Source organism: Hibiscus syriacus, unplaced genomic scaffold (assembly GCF_006381635.1).
Source record: "Hibiscus syriacus cultivar Baekdansim isolate YM2019G1 unplaced genomic scaffold, ASM638163v2 tig00110377_pilon, whole genome shotgun sequence".
Lineage (NCBI taxonomy): Eukaryota > Viridiplantae > Streptophyta > Magnoliopsida > Malvales > Malvaceae > Hibiscus > Hibiscus syriacus.
In genome coordinates, this window is record NW_024062711.1 from 2,042,214 (window position 1) to 2,061,605 (window position 19,392).

At 34.1% G+C, this 19,392-nt stretch overlaps 3 protein-coding genes across 3 annotated transcripts; 1 reads left to right on the forward strand and 2 right to left on the reverse strand.

The window, feature by feature from the left end:
- Positions 1-1,234: 1,234 nt before the first annotated feature.
- Positions 1,235-4,396, reverse strand: LOC120121624 (probable protein phosphatase 2C 55). The gene is made up of 5 exons (XM_039140946.1): positions 4,378-4,396; positions 3,248-3,612; positions 2,827-3,151; positions 2,088-2,237; positions 1,235-1,684 (listed from the first exon to the last, which is right to left on the reverse strand). Exons 2-5 carry the CDS (start codon positions 3,601-3,603, stop codon positions 1,388-1,390), a joined length of 1,128 nt encoding a protein of 375 aa, XP_038996877.1. The 5' UTR covers positions 3,604-3,612; positions 4,378-4,396; the 3' UTR covers positions 1,235-1,387.
- A 10,067-nt stretch (positions 4,397-14,463) lies between these two features.
- Positions 14,464-15,163, forward strand: LOC120121574. Its single transcript, XM_039140895.1, has one exon. It carries the CDS (start codon positions 14,543-14,545, stop codon positions 15,044-15,046), a length of 504 nt encoding a protein of 167 aa, XP_038996826.1. The 5' UTR covers positions 14,464-14,542; the 3' UTR covers positions 15,047-15,163.
- Positions 15,164-17,995: 2,832 nt separating this feature from the next.
- LOC120121621 (transcription repressor OFP7-like) lies at positions 17,996-19,110 on the reverse strand. Its single transcript, XM_039140944.1, has one exon. It carries the CDS (start codon positions 19,070-19,072, stop codon positions 17,996-17,998), a length of 1,077 nt encoding a protein of 358 aa, XP_038996875.1. The 5' UTR covers positions 19,073-19,110.
- Between the last annotated feature and the right edge of the window lie 282 nt (positions 19,111-19,392).

Consider the following 19,392-nt stretch of genomic DNA (forward strand, 5'->3'; position numbering starts at 1 on the left):
TTCTTTCGAAGAATTCAGAAACACCTAAACAGTATTGTATTCATATTACATGTCATATTTCTTTTTCTTTTGTTGAAAATAGTAAATATGAAGTAATTTGGCATGAGCCATCAATACATATAAAAAATTCCAATTTATGTATATTAACATATATTTATTAATTTATTCCATCAGCATCTATATTCGAAAGAAGCCAATAATTGTCCAACATGTCTAGCTGATAAAAAAAATTAATATTTTATAACAATAATAAGAAACACGTGGTCTACACTGCAACTTGTAAAGAACACTAATAGTATTTAATGGGAACAATTTTTGAGTCAAAATACTTAGGTATTAAGGTTCAAAACCAACACGGGACACACGCGACAGGGGAAGAAGAAGAGGCTTCAACCTCACAAATGTTACCGAAAGATGTTTAGATTCGTATTTATATTATTCACAAAAAAGATGGTCTCCCATTGCTCCCCTAAAAGGGGGGAAAACGGTGCGTTTGCTTTTACCTTTAGACATTCATGTTAAAAAATAATATTAATATTTTTAAATTTACACAATATAATTATAAATAATCAACATTATATAAATATAAAATATTTTAAACTCGAGTCTGTCTATATAATTAGAATGCGAATATGTGAATTATGAGCTCTAATGTAAGGCAAATCTTCAATCTTCTACCGAACAAGTAACCTTACAAAACCTCCTTTTTTTTTCCATTATGGAGGATCCCCAAAGGATACGTTGATTTCGCTTTTGGGAGAAAATACCCTTTGATTCAATTATTTTTGTTTCCCTGGTCTTTTTCAATGTATATAATTATATTGAGTATTGTGATTCCTTCATAGTGCACATGTGTGTTTTTCATGGTAGTTAGCAGATAGGTTAAAGATGGGATGGAATGTGGAGTATGATTAAAGGGGCTTTTGGTTTAGCTGCCCAACTTGGAATATGATGAAAACACCAAGTCTGGTAAATCCACAACTTTTAAGCATCAACCACTGCTTGTTAAATCAATTTCCACAAACCATTGCTTGGTAAGTCCATACCCCTTTGATTTGTGTTCCTTCAGTTTTCTCCAATTTTAAAATAAAAAATTTAATCACAAATTTAACCCCGACATTTAAATATTTTAATTTTAGCAAGCTGATTATTATTATTAACAAATTTAACCTCTTTGTAATTTTGCAGTTAAGTAAGGTGAACCAACGATGCAAAAGATCATAGTTTGTAAACATAAAAGGAACACTGAAAAGAAAATATGAATTATTTATTTTTCCATGGCCAAAAATAACTGAGCTAATGAAAGCTTTCCAAGCCTAAAACCAACATAGAAAACTACTCTTTAAACTATGCAAGGTCTCAATAGGTTCACCAACTTGGTGAAGACTCACGCATCTGCAGAGCTGCTAATATAGGAAACAACAACAGTGATGTCGTCAAGCTTGCCGCCATTATAGCGGAACCCAGCATCCTGAGCAGCTTTGGCAAATGGTGACTGCCTGTTCTTGTCCACTGCTCGTTCACGAGCCAAAGTTGCTATATGCTTAGCTGTTGATTCGGGACTCAAGCCACCTCGTAAAGCATGAGCAACAACAGCAGTAACCTCATTGTTGTACAGATTATCAAACAGCCCATCTGTTCCAGCGACAATGACATCACCCGGCAAAACAGGAATTCTGAAAACCTGGGTACATTAATTCCAAACTGATAGTTAGGTTGTTGACCTAGAAATAGGTTTAAGTGCTACATATCGATTACAAGGTCAGGAAAGAACATAGAAAACTATCTGGCTTCATAAAAATTTCGAACACATAAGACATGATATAAACATGTTTGTGTTGTAACAATGAGCATCGAGTCATTAAGAAATGCAGCCAGATGAGGTCCAATGGTCAAATTTCAACAATCATCAGTATGTTTTCCTTAAATACAATATTAAGGCATTAACAAAACCTAAAAAGATCTAAGAGATTGCAAGGATTTTCTACCTCATTCAAAGATATTGCTCTACAAATGGTCAAAAAAACGAAAAGAAAAACACTGATCAAGCCCTTGTATTCAGCTGGAGTAAAGAGTCATCAACTAACCTGACCAGAGCTTGGTAGATCACCATTAGTACCACTCTCCAACTGATAAGTAAAATTGAAACCATGCTGCTGCACTGGGGAATGGAAGACGGTTGAACCATCCCTAACCACTATGAAACCACTGTCCCCCAGATTAATGGCATGTATTCCCTGTCAAGAAAAGTATATGAACCCACATGGACCTAATATCTCAGTCCTTCATAGACTTGCAATTAAGCTTGATAAATGTTTGGGACTAGAACAAATAAGGTCAATTCCATAGGAAGACATTGAACGAGATGATAGCAGTTGATGCCCCTATGGCTTTCCTGCTAAGTTCAGAGAAAATCAATAATGTGGTATGTTGCAAGAATTTCAATTCTCAGCAACAGAGAAACCTCACATCGTACAACTATACCAAGACTAAATTTTAAAAAGCTGAACCAAGAAAAGAAATTTAATTTCTTTCTATTTTTGGAGGTCAGCAGGGTTTTTGTAGGTGAAAATAGACATACAAGGTTCAAAACATCAAATGGTTGACATTCAAATTAAAGCAAATTTACTCTTTTCAGTGGCTCCAAACTTTTGAAGCATACACAAAATTAATTAAAGGCAAGAAATTAGTTAACGTGATCAAATTGAGACCTTCCCTTCATCAAGATATGTCAAAGAAAATTCATCTAAAGCCCATCCATTCTCATGCTTGTTAAATTTTTTAAAAAAATATTATAAAGACAAGCATTTGAAAGTGAATACAAACCTCCTCTTTAAGGGCAATGATGCATGCTGTTGGGGATCCTTGTGATTTTGTGCTTGAATGGGCCTTTCCTAATACTCTGGCAGGGTCAATTGAACCCGTGGGCTCATCACGAATTGCGGTAACTGAATTAGACATAAGTTCACGAGCAAATTCTCCAGCATCAACACCAACTTCTGCCCAGCCACCTACACCATCAGCTACACCTATGCCTTGTTCATTGACACAAATGAAGTGTGCATCCTCTCCTCCTTTTTCTACCTTAGCAGGATGTGGGAGATAACATGACCCAGAAACAAGCGTCAAGATTTTATCACCTGGATTAGCTCTGAAATCAACACCAAAGAACCAAATTGTGGAAATTCCGTACAAGTGTCACAAATGTTTAAAGCAATGAAAATAAATAGAAGATGAGAAGACATACTGTTCAGGCAAACTTGTAGTCTGCTCATCACTATAACTGCCATCAAACGACACATGATGAACAGCCCTAGCAGAGGAACACGGCAAAGATGAGGTGTGAATACTTTTAATCCTTGGACTAAAAGGAGGATTACATATAGAATTTCTTGAGATTGTGGCAGAAATATAGTATCCACGAGTGAATAGGGGTTGCTCCTGCTGTCTCAAAAACATACAAGCTTTTCGGCAACTGGTATGGCTCCGATCAGCAAAATAAACCCCTTTAGATTTCAAAAAGCCGAAGCCATTCCAACAGCTTGCCACTAACTCATCCACATAAACATCTCCGAAAACAGCTTTGGAACCAGAGACAGACATGTTTCTGCCCTGTCAAAGAGCTGGATTAGAACAAACCTATTATCAGATAACTAATTACTCGAATAAGAAAAAAGGACTAAGTCAACCCTGAATACTCTGACAACAATATCTGTCTAAGTATTGAAATAGTTGAATTGCACCAGCAAATGCATGTTTCTGCAATTGTCCTTCAAAAACATTACACGGTTCACGCTTGAGCTTAGAAAGCTACACACCACACATTTGAACTCCTTATATCAAGGTCCCTTACTTCAAACACTCTCATAGAGAATGCTGAACCTTGAACCGGATATAAAGATACATCAAAACGCTCAAAATTTAACAACAAAAAAGAAAGGAAAGGAAAGGAAAGGAAAGGAAAAGGTTCAAATCACCTAAACCAGTAACATAGCTCAAGACTAACTCAAATTTCAAAGAAGAAGAAGAAACTTAAAACTAGAATTTTACCTTTTCTGGAATAACCTGCAGAATTTTTACTTTTATACCCAGTAATTATATTGGAATATATGGTCCCTAATAAATAAAACAAATATATTGCTCATTTCCAATAAAATTATAACTTTTCACTGTTTTAATAATCCCATTTCAAAGCTAAAACTTTCAGGAAAACTGCAGACAAGGAATACATAAACTTTCGATGGTTTTAATGGAAACGAAATATGGGTAATTGTAAGAATCTCAATGCGAGAAATATAATTCACAAAAATTGAAACTTTTGACAACCACCTAGCAAGCAAAATGCAAAAACGGATAACAAAATTGCGTTAAATGAACCTGCACAAGTAGTCGATATCTGAACCTTGGTTTGAGTTAAGCTATTATCGAATCAGTAAAATCCTTAAACAATTGAGAGAGAGAGAGACAGAAAAAGGAAAAAAAGGTAAAAGATCCGAAAGCTTTGAGTCTTTTTGGATTGAGGGCCAAAGATGCCCCGGATCCGATTCGAATATCTCCGTGGCTTCTTTTCTCTTTGTTCACTTACTACAAGGGTAAGACGTGATAGCTTTTGGTTTAACTTCACCATATATGATATATCCTCTAATTGTGGTTTAAATTTTACTTCGAAATATATTTAGTACTTAAAGAATTTTTCGTTGATGATAAGTATTTAATGTTTTTTCGTTATCATTTTAGGAATTCGAGCATTAACCGTCGTTAAAATTCTACGTTAAATAACACATATCATATTCTGATAATTTTGAGATTTTTTATTCAAAATAAAAATATATTTTTTAAATATTAAAAAAACCCAAAACTTTTAAAATATTAATTTTAATCTCTTTGTCACCGTCGACCAATATTGTCAATCGGATGAATTCCAAACAATGTGTGACAGGTCAACTAATCTCGACTAAAACTTCATACTTTCGCAACCGATCGAACATCCAAAAATGGTTTAAATGAAAGATTTCGTTTTAGAATTTTGAATCCCTAAAAACCCCTTAGATCAATCTTGATAATCGGCCCTTTAATTGGTATAACGATCGATCATGGTATTCGGCCTTTGGCCGTTTGAGAAGGATGCAGGGGGAGGGAAAGAAGGGAGAAGGAGAACACGGATTTTTTTAATAAAAATATTTTTTTTATTTTTTTATTTTTAAATAAATTTTCAAAATTAATAGCTATTAATGTCTGGCACTTAAAATTATAATGTAGAAAATTTTAAGATCCTATTGTTAGTAAAAAAATATTTAGACATCAAATTATATTTCAAAGTATAATTTAGATACTCATTCTTATATTAAGACTTTAAATTTCGATCAAAAAATTTCTTGGTATGAATCATGGGTGTCCTCCTGCTTACTCTTTTAATGGTCCTAATAAAGATTAATTAGTTGAGTTAGATAGGACTGTAAGTTGTAAGTACGTGTGTAATGTATAAAGCACATAGATCAAATTATGATTACACCTATATTTAATATAGTGACAACTTTAAATCTAACGTGTTACTAAAATAATATTTTTAAATCTTATTGACTCTAATTTCTTAATAGTATGTTATAACTTGTCTATATGATAAATGCACATATTTTTACCATTTAATCTATGTACTTTAAGGGTGCGTTTGGTTCACGGAATATAAGATTACCAGTGGGAATGTAAGATTACCAGGGAATATGATTACTGGGAATGTTGTTTTTTATGTTTGGTTGGCTTAACATCAATGTAAGATTACCGTTTTTGGTTAAAAGAATAAAAAATAATTGGAAAGTATATTTAACCAAATTGTCCTTATTATATATTTATTTTTTTAACAAGTTGAAAAATATATATATATTTTCTTTAAAAAATTTAAATTCATAAAATTTATATAACTTTTTTACAAAATTGAAAATATAAAAAGGTTTAATAAAAGGGTAAGATTTTATTTTAATCCATGAAATTCATATAAAATTTTAATTATAGATTGTTTTGTAAATCTAAAATAGTTTAAGGATAAATTTATAATTTAACCTTCGTAAAATTTTTATTATTCAATGACAGAAGAATGATATTTTTGAAAGAAAAAAAATTAAGGGTATTTTAGTCCAAAACGCCGGTAATCCAACAATACCTAAGGAAAGGGATGTAATGACATTCCCAGTAATATACCCCAAAAAATCCACTATTGGTAATGTAAGATTACCGGGAATGATATTCCCAACCAACCAAACAGGGGAATGTGGATTTCATTCCCATGGGAATCTCACATTCCCCCAACCAAACACACCCTAAATATATTTCATGCTAGATTTAAGCTTGAATGTATGAAATCGAGAATGAACATCGAGAAGGGTTAAATTATTAAATTTTAAAAATACAAAGATTATTATTAACGGGATTGATTCAAGTGCTAAACAATTTGATATCGTTTAAGTAATGTTGATTCGGATTATGCAAGACAAAACCATAAAATCAGGAGAATAATAGAAAAATACAAATAGTATTAGATAATTAAATTAAAAAAATTATAGATATGGAAGAACCATTTTCTTAACCTTTTTACATATTAAAAAATCTTAAATATTCATTGTCGTGGAACAAATCGTAAATCATTTTTCTTTAAAAATATGTATAAAAAATGACGACATTTATGAAGTTTGTTAGATTGTTGAGCTGCCCAGGCTATGGAAAAGGACATCAACACTTAAAAAATCCAAATAAATCGATACTTACGAACGAGGAATCTGAAGAGTGGGACAAAATCAAGAGGGTAGGTGTTAAAGTTTAGGATAAAAGGACATATTAGGTAAGGTTTAAAATACAAGTCTAAAATTAAGATTAAACATCACCACAGACCAGAGGGGAAAAATATAAAAGAAACAGCTTAAATATGAGCCATACGCCTCTGGGAGGATATGTACATCTGTAATCTACGTTTGTACAAAAATGATTCTATCTTTGGTTCAAAACTTGAAATTGTCTCTTTTTTTCTCATAGCAAATTAAACTTGAGATGAGAATCTTCGAAACTTGAAACCCATTAGTGGCTTCTTTAGGCCCCAAAAGACCGTTTTAATGTCTTTGTAGATTTAACCCAAAATGGACCTCATTAAAATCACATTCAAGAAAACATGACACGTCTATCTAATATATGCTTAAATATTATTAAATTTGTATTTCATTAAAATTTTGTCATTGAAATTTTAATTTAATTTAATTCTTTAATTTTCATTCCATGAAATATACTATCTCGTCTAGGTAAAAATGTCATGTTAGCAATATACATTGAATGTTAATTAATTAATTATTTTTATTCAAGAAGAATTATTTTGGTTAAAAAATAAAATATTGATAGTTTAAAATATTCAAGAAATAGAGATTAAAATAATTATTTAAATGAATACTAAGAAATTAATTTTTGACACTGTTTTTTAATGGGTGCCAAATTTGTGACAGAGGTGTCTTGTAAAGAACATTTTTTTAAACGGATGTAATTTTTAAAATAATTCAAATTAATGATATTTTTATATTGTAGACACTATATTTTGTCCCTACTATATAAATATATATATATATATATATATATATATATATTATACAATTTATATTTTATTTATATATATTATATGTTATTTACATATCTTTCTTTCTCTTCTTTTTACAGGCCCAAATAAAAAACGAAACCCAATGGTCCAGCAGAAACCCAAACCACTTGGAGCATCCAAGACCCGATGGTTTTAGAAGGTTCCACTGGGCCAACAATGGAGTAGGAGCTAATGAGGGATGAAATTTCCCTTGTGAAAGACAAGCTTCACTCAAAGAAGAGGGTCATAGAAGATGACCAAATGTTGACCAAGAAAGCTAAAAAAGATCAACATCTCATGATTAGAGGTTCTAACCCTCTACAATCATCCAGTCAGGACACTCAAGTTCTATTCATAAAGTAATTGCCAAGTAGTCTCTTGTCATGGGGACTAGATGAGAAGAAAAAGAAAGTGCATGGCTTTCAGTTCCCTCCCTTCCATTTTTCACTTGAAAAACTACATTCTAAAATGCTCAAAGTCGGATTGATTACACCTGGATATGTCTAGCCATAGTGGCCCCCAAATGAGAAATGGACCTACAAGGAGATTCCTTGGATAAATCAGGATGGAACCCCAGATTGTTCAGTTAAGGTTCCTGACAACCTTGAGGATCCTTTAGAATAAGTAATTCAGGGGTGCAAGGTAGAAGAAAAAGGGATCAAGGTCTAAAACTCGGAAGGCGATGCTGCAACAGAGAATTCCTGGGAAGAACATAAGGTGAAAAAGGGTGAATCCGAGTATAAGGGCTTCCATGAATATAATCTGAGACTGGCCTGTGGGCTTGAGAATGGATAGGGCAGATGTAGCCAAGAAGACACCTCAAACTGCTTCAACAGAGGACTCTTGCGAAAAACCTAAGGCGCAAGAGGATCAGGTATGGAATCCAAGTAAAAGAGCTTCCATGGATGTAGTCCGAGACTTGCCCGTGGGTTTAAGAATCAGTGGGATAGACGCAGCTTCGAAGACACCTCAAATACCTATATCAGATTTCCTGAAGGCAAGAGGGATTTTGGGCTGCTCAGGAGGCTTGACAAATATTACGCCAATCACAACTGCAATATGCATTCAGGATCTAACCAAAACTATCACCACCGAGGAAAATCGTTTTGGATCTAAATTTAGGCTCAATTTCCAACCAGGAAAGGAAATAATGATAAATCACAAAGAAGTGGGATTTTACCAATAAGCTGCTTCGGAGGAAGCAAAAATTTATGCGTTTGAGAGTACATCAAAAGGAGCCCCGACAAGTGAAACAATTGAGGAATGTGGAGCCAGTACAGATGAAAGCCCTAATCCAACTAGTGGGGTATCCTAGTAAGGCCTTCTTCCATTTTGCAGCCTCCTGTTTGACTTTTTTTATGAATTTTCTCATATTTTTCTTTATAATTTGTTTTTTGAACTTTCATTTTATAAGGATATTCGGATGAATTTACGTTGAATGTTGAACCAAATTTATAACTTGAAATTCTTTGAATATGAACTGAATCAAAAATCTGTTAATGATCGGAGTTACATATCTTTGACAAAGTGACATGATTTAAAAGTGGCAAAACAAGAACTTTGACCTTACCCAAGAAGATACGCTCAAACACCGTACCCTTCTCTTGCAAATAACCAATATAGCATTCTCTCTTCGTAAGGCTTGGTATTTAGATGTGCACAGTTACAGATAACATGAGGCATATTTTGCATATGACATTACTATACTTTTTGTTAAAGACGTTCAGTGATAATAATAATCTTCACAGATGGAATAGTCAAGTAGGTGAATTTACTTTAGGTCAGTTGCTTGGAAATTGAACTCTAAATATGAGATTCCTTAACTTTCAACCACACCTAGACTATAACAGGTTCTTCTTGACAAACTTAAGAAATTGGATCCGTATACCCATATTATAATATTACATATATACAATAAAGCTTGAGTTGTCCCTCTAAAGCAATTGGTTAAACGCCCCGACTTTATGGATAAGACTCAGCTAAGCCTGATAAAGGTGATTATAATATCTATACAATAAAGCTTGAGTTGTCCCTCTAGAGCAATTGGTTAAACGCCCCGGATTTATGGATAATATTCAACTAGCTTAATAAAGGTGATTATAATATCTATACAATGATATTGAGTTGTCCCTCTAGAGTAATTGGTTAAACACCCCGACTTTATAGATCCAACTAGTCATATAATGGAAAATTAAATAAGGAGTTTTGGTAAAGATGAACTAAGGGAGTTAAGGAACACCTGTTATAGTCAATTCCACACGAGCACTCAAGAATTTTATTTTTAGACCAATATTTCTGCACTGCCTTTGTTAGAGGAGCCTACGAAGCTTGAACAAATAGAAGATTTCAGAGGACCGAAATAGAAGGTCTAGAAATTGATCATGCTAGTTGTGTCATTTTGTCCGCATCCAATTAAAATGCCAAGCCAAGAAAGGGGCATGTTGAAATGACCGAAAAAATGACATTTTTTTAAAGCTGAAACCTAAGTTTAACCTAAAGCCAACTCATCCATTTGAATATTTTTCAAAGAGCTATAACTCTGAAAGCATTAAAAGAGCTATTGATTCCTTTGATATTCTTTGAATTCATGTTTATAATTTGATTCAATTTGATTGCGAGCCTGAATTAAGGGGTAATGTTTTACATAATTCTTCTATTTTCATATCCTTTTTCCCTCCTAAATAAGAGAAAGGAGGAAAAAATTTTCAAACAAGACAGCCTCAAATATGAAAGGTCTGTAAAGCCTAAGCTCAAGAAGAAAATAGGTCAAGATCGATTCCAAGTACCAAATTGGCAAACAAAGCACGAGACTCCATCCAAGAGATAAAACATAACTCATTCATGTTGCATACATCTTAGACATACTTAAGAGCATCACATTCATCATTTTTTACATACATAATTTTGTAGTTTTTAGATTCAAAGTTCAACTTCACAGCGAAGGGGCGACTGTCAATAAATAACTTTTCGATTTCATTCAGAGTCAATTTCAACTTCACAATGAAGGATATTGAACTCGAAGCGACATCATTTACTCGAGACTGGATTTCAACTTTACAACTAAGGACATCTAACTCAAAAAACACAATTCTTGGATTTCAACTTCACGACGAATGATATCCAATTTAAGGCTCAACTTCACAACGAAGGAGCCATCCACGATTTCAACTTCACGACGAAGGATATCGTGTCCATCAGCAGCACTTATCTTTAGATTGGATTTCAACTTCACAACGAAGGATATCCAATTCGAGGCTCAACTTCACAACAAAGGGGTCATCCACGATTTTAACTTCACAACGAAAGATATCGTGTTCACTAGCAACATACAATACTTGGATTTCAACTTCACGACGAAGGATATCCAATTCAAGGCTCAACTTCATAATGAAGGGGCCATCCACGATTTCAACTTCACAACGAAGGATATCGTGCCCACAAGCAGCAATGCAACCCTTGGATTTCAACTTCAAGACGAAGGTTATCCAATTCAAAGCTCAACTTCACAGCGGAGGAGCTTTACAGTTTCATTCAGAGCCAATTTCAACTTCACGGTGAAGGATATTAGACTCGAAATAATACAACTTACACAAGATTGGATTTCAACTTCACGACGAAGGATATCCAATTCAATGCTCAACTTCACAACGAAGGGGCCATCCACGATTTCAACTTCACGACGAAGGATATCGTGCCCAAAAGCAGCAATGCAACCCTTGGATTTCAACTTCATGACGAATGATATCCAATTCAAAGCTCAACTTCACAGAGGAGGAGCTTTCCAGTTTCATTCAGAGTCAATTTCAACTTCACGGCGAAGGATATTGGACTCGAAACAACGTATCTTACACAAGATTGGATTTCAACTTCACGACGAAAGATATCTAATTCAAAGCTCAACTTCACAACGAATGAGCTATCTACAATTTCAACTTCCCAACGAAGGATATCGTATCCTAAAGATTTACTCAACTTCATGACGAATGAGTCATCTGTAACACAGCAACACCAAAGTCTTCAAGTCAAGTTTCAGCTTCACGACAAAGTATCTCGGGCTAGAAGACGATCCAGGAGCTACTTTCTAATACTCTGAGTTCGATTTCAACTTCACGACGAAGGATTTCGTGCTCAGAATTTTCCAGTTCAACTCAACCTCACGATAAGGGAGATATTTTGTGATTCAATTTAAATTAACAGATCAGTCATTACATCGGATTTTAAGTCTACAATGGAGGGCATTCGATATGGACGAAATTTGTGTCTTTTAATCTTTGCTATATTTTCGTTATACGATAATGAGCAAAGAGGGGCAACTGTAGACACTATATTTCGTCCCTACTATATATATATATATATTATACAATTTATATGTTATTTATATGTTATTTACATATCTTTCTTTCTCTTCTTTTTACAGGCCCAAATAAAAAACGAAACCCAATGGCCCAACAGAAACCCAAACCACTTGGAGCATCCAAGACCTGCTGGAGCGGCAACCCGCGTGACCCGGTCCGTTTGTGTTCAACCCGAACCGATCCAGCTAGGGTATGAAACCCTAGCTTTCTTTTCTCCACGAGTGCCACAAGCCTTCCAAGAGTCCCACGACCGAATCCCTCGGTCAACCTTCCGAACAGTTCGGCGCACCAACACACCAACATTAGTATTCTACTAGGATTTAAACACCTAAAAATAGGCTTTGTAAAGCACTATAAATCACATGTAATGGATCACAATTTAACAGGGAGTATACACGATAGACACGAAAATACTGAGAAATACGCAAGCAAGATTGTCAAAGATCCGAACTTTTGTAAAACATTACGAAAGGAAATAAAAAAAAGGTAGCATTTTTTGCCTTTATTGTTCGTCCTTGGTTTGCATGTTGCTTCCCTCTTCTTGTTGCTTTCGATTTAAAGAGAACTTGTTCGATCGATGACCAAAAGGGGTTTTCGAAACTTGGCCTTTAGATCTACTCCCCCTGAGGCCATTTTGCAAAAACAAAATATATTTTTAAAATGAAAGAGTCGAGGTCTTTCAGATGGGAAAAAAACTTTGGGTTTCACCGCCAATGATCGGCGGCCGGCGAGGCGACGGACCGCCGGATTCTAGAGTTGAATGGTCGTGTTCTTCGTGAAAACGAAAAACACATTGAAATTTTAAGAGAATTTGGGCTTTTGTGTTTTGATCTTGTAGAGGGGATGAGAGAATTATGATATGTGTTTCTGGTTTTTAACTTATATAGTACTCATCCGACCGTCCCAATAGCCCGACCCGGCCATTACACGACCCGCGTGTTTTTAAAGGGAAAGGGGATAATACTAATTTCAATCCCTCTGCGTTTTAAGCCTTTCAATTTGACCCCAAATTCGATTCTAAATCCGATTTCCTTTTAAATTTACCCCCAATTTTGTTTTCTTATTAATTTAATCCTTTTATTACTCTTTTTATTATTATTATTATTATTTTTTTATTATTATTATTATTATTTGTTCATTTTATTTTTATTCTATTTCCTATTATTATTTTGTTTTAATATTTTGTTTAAACGTTATTATATATATATATATATATTATTTCTATTTTATTTTAATCCTTTTATTTTTATTTTTATTTTATTATTTTTATTTTTATATCTTATTATATATATTCTATTTATTTATTTTATTTCGTTTTCCTAATGTTTGTGTGTATATATATATATATATATATATATATATATATATATATTGCTTTTTAATTATTTTATTAAATATTATACTATATATATATATATATATATATATATATTACTAACTTTGAATTATATCTCTTAGGGCCCTCTTTGTCTCTAACCAAGATTGCCCCCACTTTCGATGAAGTGATGAGGGTAATTTTTTTATTATGTATACATGCTTTTATTTTCATTTTTTATGTCTTTTGTTTTATTTTATTTATATTTTTATTTAGTTATTATTCTCTTTATCTTGAATTTGTTTTTTATCCTCGTTATTTTTTTCCGTTTATTATCTTTTTTCACCTTTATCTTATTTATTTATTTATTTATTTAATTTTTCCTTTATTCATTTCCTTATATATATATATTCTTTTATTTTCCTTTATTTGTTTTTTTTTACTTTCATTTTTTCCCTTTAACTTTTTTTTTGCACTTGTTTTTTATTTTATTTTATGTCCTTTATTTTGTTTATTTACATTACGTTTTCCTCTAATACGTTTCGTGTTTTTTTAAGGGTACACTTTTAAAATCGATCGGAGGTAAATAATTGAGACCGTTATTTTACCTTTTTAATTTAAATTACAAATTTCTTATTTTAAGACAACTGTAAATTACGTAGTACCGAAATGACAGTTCAATGATGCTAACCCTTCCTTGACTGTAACCGACTCCCGAATCCGACACATCTTTGGTAAGACGCATATCAGTTATGAAATAAGGTATCCAATCAACCCGTTTATTTTGAAATAAATGATCGGTGACGACTCCAATTCGTTTCATTCAAGTCGAAGTTTAATTTGAGGTCCACCCGAAGGACGGTTCCGACATATATATTTAAACTTTTGTAACTTAAATAATTACTTCTATATTAAATCTTTGTAAAAGAAAAAGAAAAAAAGAAAAAATGATATATTTTAAGTGAAGAACAGCCTTAAACTTGGCGTTTCCAGTTAACTTGAGTTAAATAAATAGAAATCTGAAATGTAACGCGACCATTGAGTCTTGATTTCTACCTCATATTATTTGGAATATATAAAATTAAAATTAGGAGGATAAGTCATAAACAGTGAATTGCGTATTTCTTTAGTGGATGAATGGTCAAGGAGCCTTCCGCATCCGCCACCTGGTCCTGTTTTGATAGAATAGATAAGGGTCTAAAATACTAGCAAGCTTACTTACCAGCACCGCCTTATCAACACAACCTCCTCTCTCTTCTGGCCATGGATGCAGCCAAGATGTTGCTACTATCACCACCGTCAACCTCCCTACCTTCACTAAAACCCCATAGTTTCATTCTCGCATATACAAGACCAAAGGTGCAGCCTCGTCTGAAAGTGCTAGCCATGGCAAAGGATACCAGTGAAAGCGGCAACGGAGTTGCAGAGAAAGCAGCAATAGCCGGTGGCCTGGTTGCCAATCCAGTCATTGCCTGGTCCCTGTACACGCTCAAGACAACCGGGTGTGGTTTGCCCCCCGGACCGGGTGGCTCGATAGGTGCACTGGAAGGTGTTAGTTACCTGGTTGTTGTTGGGATTGTGGGGTGGTCTTTGTACACGAAAGCCAAGACCGGTTCGGGGCTACCAAATGGGCCGTTCGGGTTATTGGGAGCCGTTGAAGGTTTATCTTTCCTGTCTTTGCTGGCCATTTTGGTTGTCTTCGGGTTGCAGTTCTTGCAGAACGGATCCATTCCAGGACCCCTTCCCAGTGACCAGTGCTTCGGCTGAGGAGATAATGTCGCATGGGCCACTACCACTCTATCTAGTGCATGTGCCAATGGCTAACCTAAGGATTGTAAAGAATTTCATTCAATAATTAACTCTGTTTTCTTTTCTTAGTGTCAATTCTACGATAATCTTAGTTCTCAGTCAACATTACAAACACTAAATAGAAAATATTTGAAAAGTTCTAAAATATTATCTTTTAAATAAATATCTTTTCAAAATATGCAAATATAAAATTATGACTTGAACAAGCCAGATGGTTTGAAATCAAATATACAAAAGCAGGCAACATTAATCTTGTAACAACCCTACCAACTAACAAATTGAAAAAAAAAATCAGATTTAGTTTTTGCGTAATTTTAATCATAACATTCAAATTTAATCCATTAAGAAATTTAAATAAATAGAAAGCTTTCCGACGGAACCATAAATCATTGGGAAATATGATGCACAAATAACATACGAGGAGAAAATAGATTCTTGACTGCATAAGTAAGAAGTTGAAATGATAACCTTTTGTACGAGGAGAAAATAGATTCTTGACGCAGAAAATGCACTTACTGCTAGGTTAATAGACTAGAACCATGTGTTGACATGATAACCTTTTGTATGCTGAGCCCAACAAACTGTGTCCAACCGTTGGGCTATGAATCCAACAACTCCACTTAGGCCCTAAACAAATATCCAATCTCTTGTTTGCAGTGCATGCATGAATAAACCCTGATCTGCTGGTTTAAAGTCTATGATCTACAGATTTATTGAGTAGTTTTTTTAAGATTCACTTTCAAACAGTTACCATTATAAAATGTTGTTAATAGATTAACAAAATTATGAATAAATATAATCTTATAATTATCTCTATTTATTTAGAGAATTTAAATTTTATATATGAGATTTAAAGTTGTACACAGTCGAGGTCAATATAAGCTATAATCTTAGACTTTTGGGCTGAAAACTTCCACGTCGGTTATATATATATATATATATATATATATATTACTAACTTATCTCTTACTTTGTGTCATAATATTATATTTTTTTCAAAACCAAATGAAATAAAAAATAAAAACCTTTAATGACAATGACTAAAAGATCCGACATCGGCAACGCAACAGCCAGCACAGCAGCAATAGCAATGCTAAAACTGGAAACCGGAAATACTTGGGATATCATATCTTCCAAAGATAAAATAAATCTAAAGCTGGCTGCCATAGAGAGAAAAAGTAACCATTTTTTTATTTATTAATTTCATGGGAATAAGTGCTTATCTTTTTATTAAGTTTCTTTAAGTTGGTAAAGAATCTCCGATACCGTGTATTGTCTTCAGTCTTCCACTCTTCCTTGTTTGAACGTATCCTTCACTGGCAGTTAAAAGATTTAGCTCTTGGCTGTTTGGCAATTGGCGTGGCCTTTAAGAAACACAGAACTGACCCTATGAAACCACTTTGTTTAAATTGCAAAATCCACAGCAATATCATCTTATAGGCTTCAGACGAGTCTCCGAGCATCTCACTGACCATCTTACACGCCCGACAAGTGTCTGGTCTGATGCGCCGACAGGTTCTGGCTAATCACCACACGCTTCATACGTGTCAACAGCCAAATCTTTTTCTGATTATGGGGGACACCGACTGGCTAAGAATTCTGAGCCATGAGCCAAACTGTGTTGCCAAGATTTCTTCCCATCTTATGTTTTCAATTTAAAAATTTAATCCCTTTATTTCTTCAATGCAAAAATTAAATCCCATATGACAATAATATTGATGGAATTGAGTGTGGATTCATTTTGTGAACAAAATATAAGGATAAGTCATCAATTAATTCGCATTAAGTTATATTAGGTGTGCGAGGTAGCTATGATCAATAGACCCCTTTTATTTAAAAGTAAAGGGTGAAAAAGTGTATTTAAATGATAATTTGGTTTCATTAAGTATCTATATTTTCAAGTCCCATCCTTAAAATAGCAAAAGTAGTTAAATGATGAGCAACTTAATTTCCTAATTTCATAATATATTTAAGCACAATAAAATCAAAATAAATATACAAGTAAATGTCCATAACTATACTAATTGATCATTGTATGCAATATACCTAATACTATTCATAACTAAAGAATCATTTTCCGCTTCTAGTCTTTCTACCTTCCGCTCAACTAACCACTTGATACCCAAAATTGGTTCAATTGCATTTAGGGATGGATCAGGGCATTGAAAACATTTAAGTACATTTAGATTATATAAAAATTTAAAGTTATTGAAATAAAAGAACCATATTCATCTGTCATTAATTTATAGCTCCAACAACTACAAGTGTCCCATGTCCATCTTGCATCCACATTTAATTTTACATAACCATGAGCAGGCTTAAGTCACCGAACCCAGGAATTGTACGTGCTCCATAAAGCTTAGTCGTTGTAAATGCTAAGATGCTGCCGCTTGCTCCACGTAATTCATGCACCACATTGGAACAAAGGACAAAATTTCATCACCTCCAAATTGTAAGTGCCATAATCTCCAACACGATATAACGTAGAGCTTCAATATATCAGGACTGCATGCAAACTATGGATCTCATGCTCCACATATCGCTTACACAAATCAAATTTACGTATGCGTTTTTTATACGAAAATTAAAAAAAGAGATTTTTAGAAATTGGATTCATAATATAATATTTTAAACAAGACTTCTAAAGTTAATTGTATATGCGTATTAAATTTAGTAGAGAGTAGATTATGGAATATCCTTCAACAAAAATATAGAATTTTACTATAGATTATCAGAAACAGCTAATGGCAATGATATTAGTTTATTTGCATATGATATACTAAAAATTGAAGTTCATAAAAAACTGAGAAATCCTTGAACATGTTCATGCATTTTTACAAGAATATTAGTAAAAAAATAGTTAAAGCTAATAATATTTATTAAATCTGATAAACATTTACGTTTACATTAATTAAAATCACGAGAAACTCGAAAACTAGTTGATCTTCTAGAAAACAAAGCCTCCCAAATCTCAGAAAAAGCCTGAACAATGACCCCATGATGATACCTAGAATTCAAAGACAAGAAACAATGCAAGAGCTGTTCCAAATCTTTCTCTTCAAACATTTGCTTCTCTAATATCATATCCATCATCGACCTCTTAAAATCCTCGTAAGGATCCTCTGATTTCTTCACCACGACAAAACTCTCCCTCACTTTGCCGTCCACCGTGCACGGTATCATCCGTTGCCAAAAGCTCGACAACCTCGCCGGCGACTCGCTCTCCGACGACGAAAATCTTACTTCGGACCTTTTTGTCTTCTTAACTTTCTTGGGCTTCTTCCTGCTTTGCCTCGTAGGCTTTGTTTCTAGTATGATTTCTAAGTTGGCGTTGAACATCTCTGAGGGGGAATCAGTGGAGAAGCTCCTCGAAGATGAGATCAGAATTTCAGTTTCCTTGTCACTAATATCATAGTCTTCAAAGCTTTCGCTGGTAAACAATCCGCTCTCGGCCGACGAGGTGCTTATCCGGTTTTTCGACGTCATTTTCCTTTTTTTGTATCGTCGTTTTTTTTTTATCGTGTTGGGAGGCGCTGGAGGTGGAAATAAATCGTCGTCGTTTTCAGGGGTATTGTAGAATCTGCGACGGGGGGTTATGTTATTCTCGAAAACGTTGGCTATAACGTGACATATGTCTTCTTTTTCCCGGTAGAACTCCAATGTCGACGGCGGTGATGATTGAATATGGTCAATTTCAGACAAGTACTTTGCAGACGATCTTGACCCGAGCCCGCAGCTAATCAACCAAAACACCGAGGAAACGTGTCTTTTTAGTGAACAGTAATGAGACAACTTTGACGATTTTGGTTGCGGTGGCGGTGGGGGCGGTAAATAGCGGGTGATAGGGTTTCGTCTGACCGAAGAAAGTCTGCAGGATGAAGGGACAGGATTTAATGGGAGATTAGAAGGGTCTTTTGAACGGCAAGATTGGAACGAGGTGAAGACTGGGGATATCTTAAGCTTGAAACGATTCGCCATTTTCATGTTCGTGGATTATGTTCTGTGAACTCTGTGTTACCTGATAAAATTGGGCGTATATATAGAGGGAACAATGAATACGTGATTTCTCCTTCATTTAAAAAAGAAGAGCCAAACTTATTTTTTAAATATTTTGTCAGCTTCTACAGAAAAATGAATAAATGAACTTGGAGTGCTACAGTTTATTCGCCGTCGGAAAACACAGTGACTTACTGAGTTTGTTTAGCCAACACTTGCTTTGACCATTTTCCATGTATACGAAAGATCTTATTTAATTTAATCTATTGGTATAAACATGTCAATAAAACGTTGAATATTTAACGATT

Bases quoted from the DNA above. Each gene is read 5' to 3' on its own strand.
- LOC120121624 (XM_039140946.1), bottom strand. From the start codon at position 3,603: ATGTCTGTCTCTGGTTCCAAAGCTGTTTTCGGAGATGTTTATGTGGAT. The intron at 3,152-3,247 runs GTATGTCTTCTC...TGTTGATTTCAG, and splicing joins ACTACAAGTTTGCCTGAACA to AGCTAATCCAGGTGATAAAA. The intron at 1,685-2,087 runs GTTAGTTGATGA...TAATGTACCCAG, and splicing joins ATCTACCAAGCTCTGGTCAG to GTTTTCAGAATTCCTGTTTT.
- LOC120121574 (XM_039140895.1), top strand. From the start codon at position 14,543: ATGGATGCAGCCAAGATGTTGCTACTATCACCACCGTCAACCTCCCTA.
- LOC120121621 (XM_039140944.1), bottom strand. From the start codon at position 19,072: ATGAAAATGGCGAATCGTTTCAAGCTTAAGATATCCCCAGTCTTCACC.